The following is a 17,419-nucleotide window of genomic DNA, read 5'->3' as shown; positions in this document are numbered from 1 at the left end:
AATAATCACATTTCTAAGATGAGAGCAGAAAAGTGTAACCTATGCTTTTTCAAATTGCATGTTTTGTTTTCACATGTGAAAATAGTAGTTCACATTTTAACCCCTTTGCGCAAGCTCCCTAGTGTCCAGGATACCGGCGTCCTGAGACATTCAGTACTCCTGCAAACAAACTATGAGTGGAAACAACAAATTCTGTATTCTAGCCTCACTACAACAACAATGCCAATCACTATGCCAAATACAAAGTTTCTAAATGCCACCAATGTCACATAAGTCGTCCATTTAACAAGCACCCCCTCCCTGCAGTCTCATCTGCAACTACACCCCCAAAGGACACAATTGAAAATAGAGTCTATCTCAGAGTGCATCCAAATATTCTTTAATCACCAAAAATTCATATTCCATCATAGTGACAAGGTAAGCTCAACAATAGCCTGAAGGTATGACAGTACATGAGTGGAAAAATGCTGCTCACTGAATAGCAAAATAAACGAGAGAAATTTTGTGTAATTATACAATGTCATTTTACTCTCAACGTCTATGACTAAATTTGGAATAAATATACAATCATACCATCGGTTTTACACGTAAAGATGTCCCTTTCAGGGGTCATTTATTGTCTAAACCAATCCGTTTGAGAAATAAACCCGCAAATAGAAAGTGGGTATTTACAACAGCCGTGTGCAAAACACCACTTTCAATTACGATTGCTGTAACTCTGCTTAGTTCGTTCTGGTTTGATTGATACCTCTTTTATCCAGTAGACGGTAGACAGTAGTACAGTATCAGCTTTCCATCACTGTATCGCATGTCTCATTTTACATGTTTTTAGAAGGGCTTAGACATGTGTGCAACAGCTTGAACTGTTGCTACATCACAACGTTGTGCAGTGGACCATAATGTTGTGTAGTAATATTTTTTTACCTTTGCATTTTAGAAGATTTTACTAGTTTTTCCATCTCATCAACATGGCTAAAAAAATTATCTTGGGAGTGGGTCAGAAGAGGAGGAAGCATGAAGTCTAGCCAGGATACATATGAAGACATTTCAGTTATTTACATTTTTTATATCATTATATTTGGCATGACCAATGCAAATATAACCATATAAAAATATTACAACGTAAATAATTTAAATGTACAATAGTGTGTCACAATGCTTTTGTGGATGGATAAGAATAACAGATAAAAAGCATTTAATTCATCATTGGAAAGGTTTTGGATAGGGTTTTGGACCCCTACATATCTTAGACCCCTATATTGATGAAAAGATAGTTATTCCCTCTTGAAAATGATGCTAATGATGTTAGTTTCATGAGTTTAAACAGTTGATTTGGAGAGAAATAAGTGATTGTTCTCTTTCATCATCTCGTTTTGAGATCCACCTATGGGGAATGACATCCGGTCATGACTCCTCAGAAGCGTCCAATTGCACCAAGTCTGACTCTGACAATGCTACAGGAGGCACCGCCCTCCTGTAAGAGCATATAGGACACTGCAGCGCTACTACTCAAAGTAAAAAGATACCATTACCATATTACTCAGGCATACCAAGCACTGTCTATACGTCATTAATTAAAACTTGCAAAATCTAGGCCTTCCATTGAAACATATTCTCTTCAAATCGTAAAATAAAAATAAAAAAAACAGTTACTTGAAGTAATTTAAGTAACATTGGGTAGAATAGCTTGTTACAGTTGTGCAAGCTAAGATGCCAATATGGTTTGTTGTAAATTAGCCTCATTTTGATATCAATACTTTCAATGGCAGGCCTAAATTTAGCAAATTTTAATTAATGAATAATAAAGTGCTTTGTATGCATGAGTAACTTTTTTTTATTTTTAGATCTGATACACCTGGGATATACACACAATTGTGGGTTAAAAGACCTCCTTCGGCTTTCTCCAAAAGTAAACATATCCAGATGGAGAAGTAGAAGAGTCCAAAAAGAGTAAAAGATGACTCATCAGACTGTAATATTTTTTTTCTAAGGGGTCCAGGTTTTATGCTTCTTTTGTATAAAATTTTATTTTTGTAGTTACCTGTATTGTGATGGACAGTGTTTGACTTCTAGACTGAAGTGAGTTCAGAGGTGAAATTGTTATATTTAATTCATTTGTGGCATTTTTACTTCATTCAATTGCAGGGCCCTTGCTACATCAACTTTGACAGATTCCCCTTTGACAAGACACAAGCAGAAGAAGAAACATCTGGCTGGGACAATGACTTCTGAATATTGCTGATTTGTTGGGCTTCTGGTCATGAATGGGACAGTGGCCTCAAGAACAGGGCACCAGGAATGTGAAGGCATTAAAATACAGAAAAATTCAATTAGAGAGGCCTATCAAATGGCCTTTGCAGACTGAGACATTATACAGTTCTCCTTAGGTTCTACTGAAATGTACAATCACCATGGTCCACATTGTTAAATTACAGTATAGGTTTAAGTATACTGTGGTTTGTGCATACTGCAAATCTGAAACTTGTAAATAATAAACAGAACTGCCAAAAACATCTATTTCAAATGTATCAATGTATCACATGCTTGTCCTGTGGCAGGGCACTATGCAAGTTTCCCTGATTTATTTCCCCTGTCCCATTTAGATCATGGGGTGGTGGACAGTAAGCACAATTCTGTGTGCAGCAGCAAGCGAAGCATGCAAAGAGCAGTACCGTCAATGTACAGTACTGGAGAGGTCTGACTGTTGCAGAGCCGGTCCTGACCTCCCTGGGGCCCTAAGCAAAATTCTGCTAAGGGGCCCTCCTACCTGACCCGTGAGCCATGTAAACCATTTTCCATTGCCACACAGTCCCACCTGACACCCCAGTGCTCCCACTACAGTCCTCCCTCCTTTAAAACAGTTTTCTCTATCTGTCAGTCTAAGAATAAGAATATTTAATCAGTAGTCAATGTCAGTCCATTGCTTTCCATCTTGCATTAGTCCAGAGTTGTAACTAAACCTTGACTGAGAGACTAGATAATCATTGTCTTGTTTTAAAATTATGTGTGCTATCATGCCCATATATTGTCTGAACTGGACCCCACAGAGCTCCCCACAGAGTTGCTGCTGGAAAGCGCGAGTTTAATTTCGTGCATGCGCATATGAATGCATGTTCATGCGTGACGCGGTTATCTTTTCTGAGCTGCAGTTTATAAACACAGTTGCCCGTTGGCATTTATCAGACGTAATAATTAAGCATTATAAAACGGGTAGCTCAATTCAAGCAATCTGATTGGTTCATAGCCGTGGTATATTAACCATACCACGTATGACTAATTCCTTTGCACAATTCAGTATCACTCTGCATCTGAGGAAAAAAAAACGTTTTAAAAAATCTAAATCTAAATTGGAGTGTGTCTATTACTTTCATATTGCCATACTTGGTGACCGTTTTATAAAAGCAACAGCTCACTTCAAGCCGTGATTAATTAATTATAAAGGGAAACCTTTTGTTACCCTCCCCTTTTCAATGTCCAATTTCGCAATTGATGGCAACGTTGAATCACGGTTGTAGGCCAGTTACTGGCTTCATTTAGGAATGCCAACCATACTGCAAAATACACAATCGTCCTTTATTTTGACAGTAGAATAGGCATTCCGTATTTAAGTCATGGCTACAGGATGCATTTTCATCCGTATCTTTGTAAACGATTGCATTAAATATTAACCGCTGCTTTGAATAGAATTAATAGTTAGCTAGCTAGCTAGCTAGCCGGGATAACAATCATGCCGTGAGACCATTCTGACCTAAAACCCAGAATTTTAATATAGGCTAGGTGACAACACTGACAAGTGACGGTGAATCTAAAGATAGCTGGCATTCAGAGGGTCTTGAAGAAACGCTATGTCTACACTGCGAGACCGCAACATTTTAAAAAGCAAGACGGGGAGATTAATTTGATTGAGTTATGGTTTCATGCAGTTTTCATAAATAATGTAACGCAAAAAATTACAAAAAGCTAATTGTATGGTATGAAACGAGAAGGAACTATTTTTCTTGACGAAATTGCTGTTTTCATAGAATTAACAACCAGAGTTTTTCCATAACAACGGTCCAAATAAACTACCATTGAGATTTTTGCTTAACAACGGTAAAATAATACGGGACAGCCCATCATGGTTTATTCCTTACGTATTTCACTATCACCATTGTCAGGCACAAAGTCACAGGACACAGCCCTGGAAGTGGCTAGCAAGCAAGCAAGACACAGACAGACCAGATGCACTGCCCAGCTATAGGTTAGCAAGACAGACAGAGAGAGATGCACTGCAAGCTAGCACATCAACTTAACGTTACTGTTATTTGCTGACATCAAACTTGGAGAGGAGAGAACGCAAGTTTACCTGATTGCTGTTCCCGCAATTCACTCTCATGGTGTGTTTTTTTTCTTTTTTCGTGACCAGAAGGATAGTTTTGCGTCATCATCTCATCTAAGTTGTAAACATTGATACCCGCTTTGACACGAGGGGGAGGCGGGGCCCTTGCGTAATTTGCGGGGCCCTACGCAACTTGCGTAGTGAGCGTATAGGGCCGCCCGGCTCTGGACTGTCGGGTTAAAAAAGGCACTCCATTAATGATGTATGCATGTGATTGGTTGACTAAGAGATCATGTAGTTATGTGTGTATATGACTGGCTGAATATGACAGCATGTAGTTGCTGACCAATGGTCAGCTGCATCAAGAGTTTCCTGACCAAACTTTCTCTGCGAATTTCATGCACTGTGCTCAGTGGTGCCTCACATGAGTTCATAAGGCATCTCTTCACTTTTAAGGATGAGGCTAATAAAGCATAGTAAACTAGCATACAGCACATCCAACATTAATGCTGTTTGTTACTTGTTTTTCATTTATGTTGCATTTTCATTTCATTTATGTTTGTTTAGGGATGTCACAGTATGAGTTTGTGATGGCGTGATAATCGTGGTTTCACAGTGATTTATGAGTAATATTAATGCACTGCTATAAATGAATTAATCCCTTTGCGTAATCCCCCTAGTGGTCGGCATGCCAGCTCGCCTAGATTGCTCAACTCAGACATTCATTACTCCTGCAACCGAACTATGGGTTGAAAACAGAAACTCTGTGTTGTAGATTCATTAGTAGACTATACTCAACGACTATGCCAAATACGGAGTTTTGCAGCACCACCATTGTTGCGCCGATCATTCATTTAACAAGCGCCCCCTCCCTGCAGTTTCATCTGTTACTACACCCCCACGCATGACACGCTGGACAATAGTGTCTATTAACAACCCAATCAATGACAAATATTGACCAGAAACCCTTAAAGGTACTGTATTTAGCATAACAAAATATGCTCAAATCATAACATAGCAAACTCAAGCCCAACAGGCAACAACAGATGGGCATATTGACCTGCTGAATTTAACATTACTTCGTAATATGAGTACTCACACAATGTAGTGCGTCCAACTTTACACTTATAAAGGTTCACTAAAACATCCCGTTTTTTTAAGCATTAACACAAAATGATGGACCTCAATGCATTGCAACAACAGACACATTGTACAACAGATACATTGGTCAGCTAAATTTTCCATTACTCAAAGATCATTCCCTGGATCCCTTGCACTTCTAAAGCAAATCACACAATGTAATTGTGTCCAACCTCACATGGGGAAAATAAAGGCTCACAAAAACATCCCCTTCTACTATGTGGGATCAAAACAGGATGATACAAAATAAAACAAACAATAAATAAAATGAGCAGGAAACAGTTAGAGTATACTTCTGTTTCTTTGCACCAAGCCAGTTGCTTAAACAGACAAGCCTGTTCACATTGTTGGACGACAGGGCAGCTCCCTTCTTCTGAACAATATGTCCAGACAATGAAAAACTGTGTTCACGCTGTTTTACTCAGGAAAACATGGATTCCCACAGAAAAAGTTGCTTTATTTTATTGTTAAGGAGTATATTAAATGAGTAAATAGAGTGAAACCGCGAAACTAGTTAGGCTGCAGTAGTACTGAAATGTAAATATGGTATCACTGTCAGGTGTTTCATTATATAATTTGCAGCATTTATTTCTGAGCAAAATAACGTTTTCTAGCTAAGCTGGCTAGCGAAAAAAGTTGCTGATGGATATTGTAACTTTTAAATTTCACATATTGGTATAATGAATGGGAAACATAAACGATACTAACGTATATCACATAATCACACACCCAAATGAAAATGCATGAAAAGCCTAAAAACATCATTTTTCTTTCTTACCACGAATTACAAATGCCGCCATTTATCTTACTGTGACGTCACAAAGTCGGAGCTCAGAAATGATGCTTGAATATCCAACCTATAATTCCGAGTTCTACGACCATTCAGTTGCTTCTTCACAAGTTGGACCTCGTTTTTTACTAGTTCTGAGTTGTCTTGAACGCAGCATAAGGGTCGGGCAAATGTTCATCATAACAGAACGTGCGTTAACGCACGTTAAAAAAATTAGTGACGTTAAAACAAATCTGCGTTAACGCATTATTATCGCGTTAACTAATGTCACCCATCCCCATACAGGAAAACATACTGTTTGTATGATGATGTGTGTGATAATGTTTTGGCATTATTTTAAAATATCAATGCTTCATCTTAAACCTTCATAAGAGGCACATTTATATGCTTTATAAAGGACAAAAAGCATTTTATTCATTTTTGGAGAGATTTTGGATGTTTCTGGACCTCTAGATATTTTAGACTACTGTACTGATGGAAAGCTTGTAATTCCCACTTGAAAATGATGCAAAAGTGAGTTTCTTGAGTCAAAACAGTTGATTTGTAGTGAAATACATGATCATGTTGTGATTTACGGCTATGCATAATTTAGACATTTTGGACAGATTTGGAAACACTGCTTACTTTTTGCTTCATAGATCTTTAGTAGTTCCACATATCCTCCCTTAGATTTTACACACTTGTATCTAGGAGTTTTATATATGTGATCTCTCAGTATTTCATTGAAAACTAAAAAAGAACAAATTCATTTTTGATTTTTTGCCTAGACAATTGCATTTTTGGCACTTTATTTCTTGCAAAATTATGAATTGTAATTGTGAATTGTATTGTAAATCGTACAAATGTACTGCTTTATTTAAGCTATTTTTCAAATCTCTGTGATGCTCACATCTGGAGTTAAAAAGCTTTAAATAAGGTACCCACTAAAAGGGCAAGGATTGGGCAGATTTGGCATGTGCGCAAAGGGGTTAAACAAACACGTTTAAACACAAAATACATTTGAAATCATTATTTCCTTTATTTATTGAATAAAAATGAACAAAAACTCATATCACGCATGTGAAAAGGTAATGCCCCCCTTAAACGTAATAACTGGTTGCACCACCTTTAGCAGCAATAACTATAACAAAACCTATAATTTCCTGTAATTTGACACCAGTCTGTCACATCGCTTGAGGAATTTTAGCCCATTCTTCTTTGTAGAACTACTTTTATTCAGACAAATTGGTAGGTTTTCGAGCATGAACTCGTCATTTCAGGTCCTGCCACAGCATCTCTATTGGGTTCAGGGGCCTCATTTATAAAACGGATCAATTTTGATCTTAAGTATGACTTACGCAGAAAACCACGTATAAGTAGTTATTTATAAAACCTTACTTTGACGTGGAAATGATCTTATCTCTATGCAAAGTCTAGACTTGATGTAAGTAATTTTCCTGCCAGTTATGTATGGCTATTTTTTTCCCTTGCAGTTTAAGGTCAATCAATCATCAATCAATCAATCAAATTTTATTTATGTAGCGTATTTTACAACAGTTGTCACAATATGCTTTACAGACAACCCTAGCCTAAACCCCCACAGGAGCAAGCCTAAGGCAACAGTGGCAAGGAAAAACTCCCTGTGGCAGATGGGGAGAAACCTTGGAAGGAACCAGGCTCAAGGGGGAAACCCATCCTCCTCTGGTCGGCTCAGGGTGCCGACTGGTGACCAGCATGTCAGCCAGTTTATGCACAAGATATGATATGTGATGTGGCTCAGATGATGGGTGGGGCCGGGTGGCGGTGATGGGGAACAGCAGGTGGCGGCAGATGTGGGCAGGGTGGAGGCAATGACGAAGGAGGGGCTGGACCGCAGAGGTGGGGGAGACCAGATGACTCTCGAAGCACTCTCGAGGGTTGGGGCAAGAGCCCCGCCGGCAGCGTGGGGAAGAGGGTGGAAACGGCAATTAGGGAATTTGCAATATAGCAGACAGTGGTATTTATTGGGGGGACCCCGCCAGGAGTAGAATATGGCTGCATATCTACTAGGACAGGGATGGAGAGCCCATGCAGTCATGAGGGGTAGACAACTATACCCGCCTATCAAGAGCCAGCCCATGTAAAGTCGGGTCACAGCTGATTGACAGGTGACAGTAAGGAAAGGATTGCCACCTACAAAGCTCTATGACTACAGGCTTCTCGCACCCTGTCTCCAGACTACAACTGATTGTAAGCCTGAGCACAGAGGTGCGTTTTTAATCTAGATTTAAATATTGAGACTGTGTCTGACTCCTTTATAAAGTTTGGATGCTGGTTCCACAGTAGTGGGGCCCTGTAGGAGAAAGCCCTACCACCTTTTAGGTTCTTGGAAATTCTTGGGACTACCAAGTAGCCTGCGTCTTGAGATCGGAGTGACCTTGTGGGCTTATAAGGTAGGAGCAGGTTCGATACGTACACAGGTGCACGTCCATGCAGAGCTTTAAAAGTCAGGAGCAAAACCTTGAAGTCTATCCTATGCTTAATGGGTAGCCAGTGAAGCGACGCTAGTACTGGTGTAATGTGCTCATACTTCTTAGTTCTGCTCAAGATATGAGCAGCTGCATTCTGCACAAGCTGGAGACTCTTTAACAAGTTATTAGGGCAGCCAGAAAGCAGGGCATTACAGTAGTCTAACCTAGACGTAACAAACGCATGGATCAATTTTTCAGCATCCCCGACTGACAGGACATGTCTAATTTTAGCTATGTTGCGCAGCTGAAAGAAGGCAATTCTGGATATGTTTTTTACATGGGTCTCAAAAGATAGATCAGGATCAATGGTGACACCAAGGTCTTTAACGACCATATTAGGTTCAGCCAAACAACCATCACAGTTTAAGGTGAGAGTAGACAATTTCTCCCTTAATATTTTGGGACCTAAAACCAACATTTCAGTCTTGTCTGAATTTAGGAGCAGAAAATTTGAAAGCATCCAAACCTTGATATCTACAATACAGGCCTCTAACCATGAAAGCGGCAGTGCTTCGCCAGGTTTCATTGAAATATAAATCTGGGTATCGTCCACATAACAGTGGAACTCTACGCCATGTGCCCGGATAATATTGCCAAGTGGTAGCATATATAGCAAGAAGAGTACTGGTCCTAGTACTGATCCTTGTGGAATACTGTATTTCATTATTGAGGTGGACTCATCTTCTTTTAATTTGACAAACTGTTTCCTGTCACATAGGTATGATCCAAACCATGCGAGTGCCTGTCCATGAAGTCCAACACAGGCCTGGAGTCTGTCCAGAAGAATTCCATGGTCAATTGTATCAAAAGCTGCACTCAGGTCGAGGAGCACAAGAACCGACACAGAGTTACGGTTACAGCTGACAGTAGTAAATCATTTGTAACCTTGATAAGTGCGGTTTCTGTGCTGTGGTGGGGTCTAAACCCAGATTGGAATACTTCAAGGATACCGTTAGAGCTAAGGTATGCACTTAGTTGCTTAGCAACAATTTTCTCCAATAATTTTGAAAGAAATGGAAGGTTTGAAATAGGTCTATAATTTTCCAATTTATCGGGTTCTAGGTTTGGTTTCTTCAATAATGGCTTAATGACTGCCACTTTTAGTGACTCAGGTACGTATCCTGTGACTAGGGATGTGTTAACGATTTTTAGTATATGCTGGCCTAGTACTGGAAATAGTTCTTTAATCCAGTTTGAAGGAATAGGATCGAGTATACAGGTCGTCGGTTTTGAAGACATAACTAATTCAGATAACTCAACCATGCTAATGGGCGTAAAACAGCTTAGTACTGCTGTCTGTAAATCTTCTTGTTGTAACCAGGTGCGGGGCTGTTTATTAACATGAACAGAAATAGTGCATGATGGAGACAGTTTGGAAATCTGGTCTCTAATAGCCTCAATTTTCTGATCGAAGAAGTTCATGAAGTCATTGCTGCTAAGATTGGAGGGATAAGATGAAAACTCTGATGGCATAGATGCGTGGAACAGACACAGTCTCAATATAACAGATATCAGATTCTAATTTAAGAGTATTCATTAAAGGGGCTTTTGAAATACTATTTCTGTTAGCTAGCTCTGAAACGCACCTTGCAGACAGGCGTAGGGTCATATGTCTGGGACACAGGTATAAAGAAACGAGCAGGCAAAAACATAAGGTTAGAAGCCTGCGGCCTGGCCGGTGCCCTGATGGAGTGTCAGGATCTGGCCTTATTAAGACTAGCAGCTATGTTGTTCGATAGGACACGAGAACCTCTCCAGCTCGGGTGGAGTCCGTCTCTCTTCAATAGGCCAGGCCTTCCCCAGAAATCAGACCAATTGTTAATAAAGCCTATGTCACTAGATGAGCACCACTCCGACAGCCAGAGATTTAGCGAAGATAGCCTACTGTAGACCTCATCGCTCCTACGAGCTGGAAGCGGGCCAGAGCAAATTACTTCCCGACACATCTTTTTAGCCACTGCACACACCGATATAAAATTATTTTTGGTTACCTCCGATTGCCTCAATCGGATGTCGTTTGTGCCGACGTGGATAACAATTCTAGAGTATTTACGTTTACTTTTAGCCAGCACTTTTAAATTTGCCTCAATGTCGGTGGCTCTGGCCCCAGGAATACACTGTACTATGGTCCCTGGTGTCTCTAATCTCACGTTTCTCAAAATACTATCTCCTATGATCAGGGCTTTCTCAGTAGGTGTGTTACTGAGTGGGGAATATCGGTTGGAAACGCGAGTTGGGTGGTGCTCGGCAGGCGGCCCTGGGCCGGCAACTATGTTTCTTTGGTACCGTGATAAAATTGTCCTGCAGCGAGGACACTAGCGGCGGAGAAACACTTGCATCTAAACTAGCATCCGGCTCGGGTAAAAGGGAGTCTAAGAAAGTCTCACTCTCCTGAATCTGATATAAAGTCCGGATGGGCGTCTCTAACTCAGCTATTTTCTGTGCCAATTCTAAATTAAGCTGACACTTAGAACTAGTACCATTACTAGTAAAATTGGCAGCAGAGCTAAGACTAACCATGCAACAAACTATGCAGGGAATGGAAGCCATGATGCGCTCTTACCGTATTTTCTTCAGTTGTTCGCGTCGTTCGGTTTACAATTTACTTTGGCGAGTAATCCGGAGAAAGTAGTAAGGTGCTTATGATGCTTACTTAGGTTTTGTTTAAACACAAAGATAGTGTCGATGCACACTTGAAAGCACGATATTAGCCTGTGACAAAGTTTTTCGAACTCCTCGCTCTTTCAACCACAGACAGGAAACCGCAAACAGGAAGACTTGATGATCAATTCTTTGTCAGACCATTTCTTTTTCAGATCAGCCACAGTTCTGTCTTGCTGACCCACGTCGTTCACTGCAGCGGCGACACACTCCAAAGCTACCTGTTTGGCTTTGTTTGTCAACCCACTATTTAGTCCACTGAATAATACGTGTTGCCTGTCTTCAATCTCCTCTACCATCGTCATGATCTTCCAAAAAATTTAGTTCAAGTAAATCTAAGGACATTTTTATAAATGAGGCCCCAGGTCAGGACTTAGACAAGGCCACTCCAAAACTTAAATTTTGTTTCTTTTCAGCCATTCAGATGTGGACTTACTTTTGTGTTTTGGATCACTGTTTTGCATAACCTAATTATGCTTCAGATTTAGCTCAAGGACAGATGACCGGACACTCTTCCTAAGCATTTTTTGGTACAGAGTACAATTCATGGTTCCTTCAATCATGGCAGGTCATCCAGGTCCTGCTGTAGCAAAGCATCCCCACACCATCACACTACCACCACCTTGATTGACTGTATTTGCTTTATGCCAGACATAACTGGACCTCTGTAATCTAAAAAGCTCCACCTTTGACTCATCTGTCCATAGGACATTATACATAATCCCAAAAGGCTTGGGGATCATCCATGTGCTTTTTTGCAAATGTGAGGTGAGTACTGATGTTCCTCTTGGTTAGCAGTGCTTTCCGCCTTGATACTCTTCCATTAATCCCATCTTTCCACAGTCTCTTTCTTATTGTGGAGTCATGAACACTGATCCTAATTGAGGCTAGAGAGGCCTGCAGTTCTTTGGATGTTCTTCTGGGACCTTTTGTGATCTCTTGGATGAGTGACTGCTGCGCCCTTGGAGATATTTCGACATGCAGGAAGATTCAGCACTGTTCCAAGTGGTCTCCATTTGGATACTCTCACTGTGGTTTTGGTGGAGTCTTGGACCCGAATGGCTTTGTAATCCTTTCCAGACTATTTCACTCTGATTGTAAGGTTCAATATGAGTTAGGTTGCGATTCCACAGAGTTGGCTGACTTTACCAATTAAATTTGGTTAATTTGTTGAAGGAGGCAATTACTTATTCACATGGGTGATATGGGTATTTGATAACTTTTTCATCAAATAAATGGAATAATAATTAGGGTTCCACTGTGAAGCAGGGAACCCTATTGTAATTGCTGATATTCCCATTATTAGGCGTTCAAGCCTAAAGGGCTTTTGTGCTGGTTTATTATTAATCTTCTTCAGAAATGTTTGCGCAAATTCCTGTGAGATGGTAAATGATAGAGACATGAAATTCTTCCCATTGATTGGAAGTTGTGTGCAAGTGCTGCCCAAGGAATATGACCTCAATCAGCCTGATGGGGGCGCTATAATTAAAGGTCAAAATTTTAAACTTTGAAAAGTCATAACTCCTACGCAGTGAGTCCGATTTACACGAAACTTGCTACATACATCCATCTATCCTCATTACAAATTTGCCTCAAGAACCACTAAAGTCTGTGTAACTAGATTTTCCACCATTTAGAATTTTTTGAAAAACATTTTTGACATCTCCTAAACTGTACCAAATGTTCTGTGGATCATTACTGGACCAAGCTTATCAAAACCTATCAAAAGCTTGTTGATATCTTATTGCGCTTTGAAGATATTGACCAATGAACTTCAAAAGGGCGTGGCTCAGCACTTAAATAGACCAGAGTCAACAATCGTTGGGCCAATCATCATAAAACTTGCAGGATATGTCCACGTAAGTACCTGCAACATACCCTGAAAATTTAATTCAAATCGACCACTAGAGGGCGCTATAAATGCAAAAAATGGGTGTCGCATAACACAAATAAGAATATAAATCAAAAATTGTTTGTCCAATCATTACAAAACTCGCAGGATATGTTTCATAACATTGTTGAACCATGTGTGTAAAACTATTTTGAAATCACCCAATAGGGGGTGCCACCAGTCTAAGGGCAAAGGTTGAAGGTCATAACTCCTACGCCGTGAGTCCGATTTACACAAAACTTGCTACAGACATCCATTTATCCTCACTCTACAAACTTGCCTCAAGAACCATTAATTAACCGACTGAATTACTGACTGAGTGAGTTAGTGATATTGCCAGTCATAAAGGTGCTTCACATCTAAAAATGACCATTCAAGAATGTAAATTGGAACTGGATTTAGCTCGAATGAGTATACATGGGTATATCCTGGTATTATTTATTTTTTATTTAACCTTTATTTGCCCAGGGTAGGTTCACTGAGTACGGAAGCTCTTTTGCAGGAACGTCCGCCGCAGCAGGGATGAAAGAATTCCAGTTGCTATTAGTAAAGGACACATACAAGTTGTTTGTCATGAATAATGGCATCGCTATCTCTATTAACTTTTGAGTAAATGGGATGAAAGTGATTTCTTTCATCTCGGTTCTCCCCTAACATGTCTAATTTTGCTTTTGGAATAGCATTTTATAGGTCAGAGTAACTGAAAGTTTTCTCACCCTCGCATTCACTTACGCATTCACTCTGTGGTAGCAGACGATGCACCTGACAAAAACGTTGTCAACGATATTTCGTAATTTCTTGGAAAATACTATTATTATTGAGGACTTCTGGGCATAGCTAAGCCATATGTTTGCTGATAGACCTAGCTGACATCGTTTTCTGGAGAAAACAGAAGCCGATTGAACTATATCGTTGATTTACTGTCTCTGTCTCCATCTGCTGAACACAGGTAAAATTTCATCATTGCTATGTAAGTATTACTGCTAAAAATATTTCGGTTATATAGCCTACGTTATTTTTGAAATGGAGTCTTTAAATAGGTTAGTAGTATTATATAATGTATATTTCACACTGTAATGTAAGCGTTAGTTAGTAGTGTAATCATTTTTACGAAATGTATACTTAACCTTGTCTGAAAATGACCATTTGAAAAGTTAATGCAGGATTCAATCATTTTTACAAGAAATAGAGGGAGGAGGGAGAGAGAGAGAGAGAGAGAGAGATGCACCCAGGCACGAAAGCTAGCACCGTTGCACTCGATGTCCTGACAGGCTGGAGTTTGTGCAACCTGCACAAACACAATAATTGACCATGATGATAAATGGTGAAATGCAATATAAAACTACTTTAAAAAGACCAACTCACTAAATCACGACCGCTCAGACTCAATACCACCTACTACTGCACATTGGGCTAAGGCTAGCAAAAGCAGGCTGACTCCCTTTTGTTATTGAATATGACTCGAATTTGAAAAAAAGGCGTTTTTAGGAGCTTTGCTCAAAACGGCCACTATTTCCTCTGAATTTGTGCCCTTAGTCTTGTAAAAATGATTAAATCCTGCAGTGATGTGATGTGTTTAAATGGCTTTTGGATAACAGTGCAGTTCTATGACTTCTGAATATGGGCTATAATCTGGTGTTGGCTAGATGGACCATTCTTGTAAGTAGAAGAAATGCATTGTTTGTTTTTGTCTTTTCGTAGGTTATGTTAACAATTTAAAAAATGAAATTACACCTTAGCCTTTTACGTGGTATGCATTAGCCATTAGCTTACTTACAGAGTCCTGACCAGGTTCCGAGCGAACCGGGAAGCCTCAGACATAGGGTCCGGAAACAAAAAAGTGTGAGTCCACACCACAACATGTGGACAAAAGTTTTAACTATTCACAACAGAAAACAGCAGTCCTCGTGCATTTCGGTGCTTGATTCCCTCTCAGACCGACGTGATGTCTTGGAACTAGCTTGGCTTCCCCAAAAAACAAAATAGTTCCAAGACATCACGTTGGTCTGAGAGAAGAATCCAGCAGTGGAAATACAGTAGGGCTCAGTATTCTGTTGCGGATGGGTTAATTTTTTTTGCATGTTGTGGTGTGGATTGCAGCTTTTTTGGTCCCGAACCATGTGTTCTGCCTGTCTGAAGCTACGTGGATCACTCAGAATCTGTCCGGAACTTGGACCACAAGTCTCGGTAAGTAAGCTAATGGCTATGCATTGATTGCACTGCTGGCAAGTATTTCATGCCATGTCATGTCCAAATATCCGAACCATCCTAATATATGACATGTATTTCTCAATTGTTCATCACTGGGAAGGAGACAGAATTGGGGTGTGAGTGTGTGTGTGTGTGTGTAAGACAACAGTCTGGGGAGCCCTGGGCACATACAGGGAGCACCATAATTCATTGGGCAGTGACACATTTTTTTGTTATTTTGGTTCTGCACTCTAGCACTTTGAGTTTGACAGGATACAATGACAATGAGGTTGAAGTGCAGACTGTCAGCTTTACAGCTCACTGTACGTGCACTGTTGGCAGGGAGTGAGTGAAATGAGAGTGTGTATAAAGAGAAGTCTTGATTAATTTAGAGACAATGTATGCATGTGCCACTGAAAGATTGGTGATAGGCTAATTGTGATGCTGTATACTTATGTGAAAATGAATGTGGTATGTAAACGTTGCTCTGGATAAGAGCGTCTGCCAAATGCCTGTAATGTAATGTAATGTAATGTAAAAAATAAGAAGACCTAGGCACTCTTCCCTTTAGATAAGAATGCTTCATGATTGTAATGAACATGTGAAAAAGACTGATGTGTTTCAGCCACATGCCTTCATCAGGGATTATGGGTAACTAGAAAATTGCCAAGCGTATAAATGAGAGGAACTAGTAGACTGAATAGACCCTAACGTGTAGAGTGAGTGGCCACTCGACCGATATCCTTGGATATGAAAGGGTCAATCAACCAAAAAAAAAAAAAAATGAAAATACCATAAGGACAAGAGCCCTTGTAGTAGTCAGCTAGAGGCACCTGCCTAACATGTTTATACACATACACATAGTAAAACCCCGTTTTACTATGTGTATCCCAGAAATGTGTCCCACAAGTACTTCCTGTCCTTCTTTTTTCTACTAAATGTATTTGGTTTAGTAAACATGAAATGTTTGATGGCGGTATTAATTGTAAGAGGTCTATATAGGTTAATTATAGATTAGGTCTATAATTTGAAACTTTACAAAAAACAAGTCATGTAACTATAATATATGGCATGTCTTTGTTTTGTTTGCGAGTTCACGATGCCACGAAAGCGCTACTGGCGAAAAGGACGCAAGAGTGATTGCAAACCAGCTGATGTGTCTTTCCTTTTGTCCCCTCTATCACCTTCCTCTCCCTATGTCAATCCCCCATCTCCAAGCCCCGTCCCCTCTCTGACCTCCTCTGACTTTCCTCCTCTATTGTCCCACTCTCTGTCAAGTGGGACTGTTGGTAAACTTGACAATGACCTTGGCAAACTTGGCACTGTTGATAAGCATTGCAAACATGAAAAACGTGACACCTCTGTTCATCCTGACCCAACCATTTTCATGAATGAGTGTAGTAGTCACAGTGATGATGTGAAATTTAACACAAATGTAAGACACAGTGTCAATCCATGCAGTGCAATGGTGGCATAAAAGAACAGGACAGATGTTCTCATCCGAAACATGATGTAACTCCAGCCTCTCTGGGTTCTAGTCATTGTATTCAGGCATCAACTCATCAAGGAGATGTACAACGATTTGGAGAACATGCACGGCGCCAGTGTGTTGCTAATAGTCTGACAGCTATGATGACAAACCAAATGAAACCTGCTGCACTGTGGCAAAAAGCTGACCTTGATAAGATTCTAGATGAAGGAAACAATTGTATGACAAACTGTGCACTGCTGGTACAATATGGACATATTTTGGTCACTGAATTGCCACAAAGTCATGTTATAGGTGGTGCGACATTTGAGGTCCACATTGGAAACTCTTTGTTGGGCATAATTGGCAATGATGCTGAAGATGAGAATAATGTTCTATCACCCTTTGGCATAACTCTACATAGAATGTTGTTGGAGTACGATTCATGCTTTCTAACAGTCCATGGGAGAAC

At 40.0% G+C, this 17,419-nt stretch overlaps 2 protein-coding genes across 3 annotated transcripts in view; one reads left to right on the top strand and one right to left on the bottom strand.

Annotated features, from left to right (window-relative positions):
- prkg3 (protein kinase cGMP-dependent 3) overlaps window positions 1-2,513 on the top strand; it is a 43,085-nt gene extending 40,572 nt beyond the window's left edge. For both annotated transcript variants that reach the window (XM_064339268.1, XM_064339267.1), the window contains one exon: window positions 2,146-2,513. In XM_064339268.1, the coding sequence (XP_064195338.1) occupies window positions 2,146-2,232 (87 nt within the window). In that variant the 3' untranslated portion in view covers window positions 2,233-2,513. The remainder of the gene's footprint in view (window positions 1-2,145) is intronic.
- A 5,708-nt stretch (window positions 2,514-8,221) lies between these two features.
- On the bottom strand, window positions 8,222-9,693 carry LOC135256955 (uncharacterized). Its single transcript, XM_064339266.1, has one exon. The coding sequence runs from the start codon at window positions 9,399-9,401 to the stop codon at window positions 8,445-8,447; it is 957 nt and encodes a 318-aa protein (XP_064195336.1). The 5' UTR covers window positions 9,402-9,693; the 3' UTR covers window positions 8,222-8,444.
- Window positions 9,694-17,419: the final 7,726 nt, after the last annotated feature.

The sequence above is a fragment of the Anguilla rostrata genome, chromosome 6 (genome assembly GCF_018555375.3).
Source record: "Anguilla rostrata isolate EN2019 chromosome 6, ASM1855537v3, whole genome shotgun sequence".
Lineage (NCBI taxonomy): Eukaryota > Metazoa > Chordata > Actinopteri > Anguilliformes > Anguillidae > Anguilla > Anguilla rostrata.
Note: the sequence above shows the minus strand (reverse complement) of the source record. Positions and strands in the feature narration are given on the sequence as shown.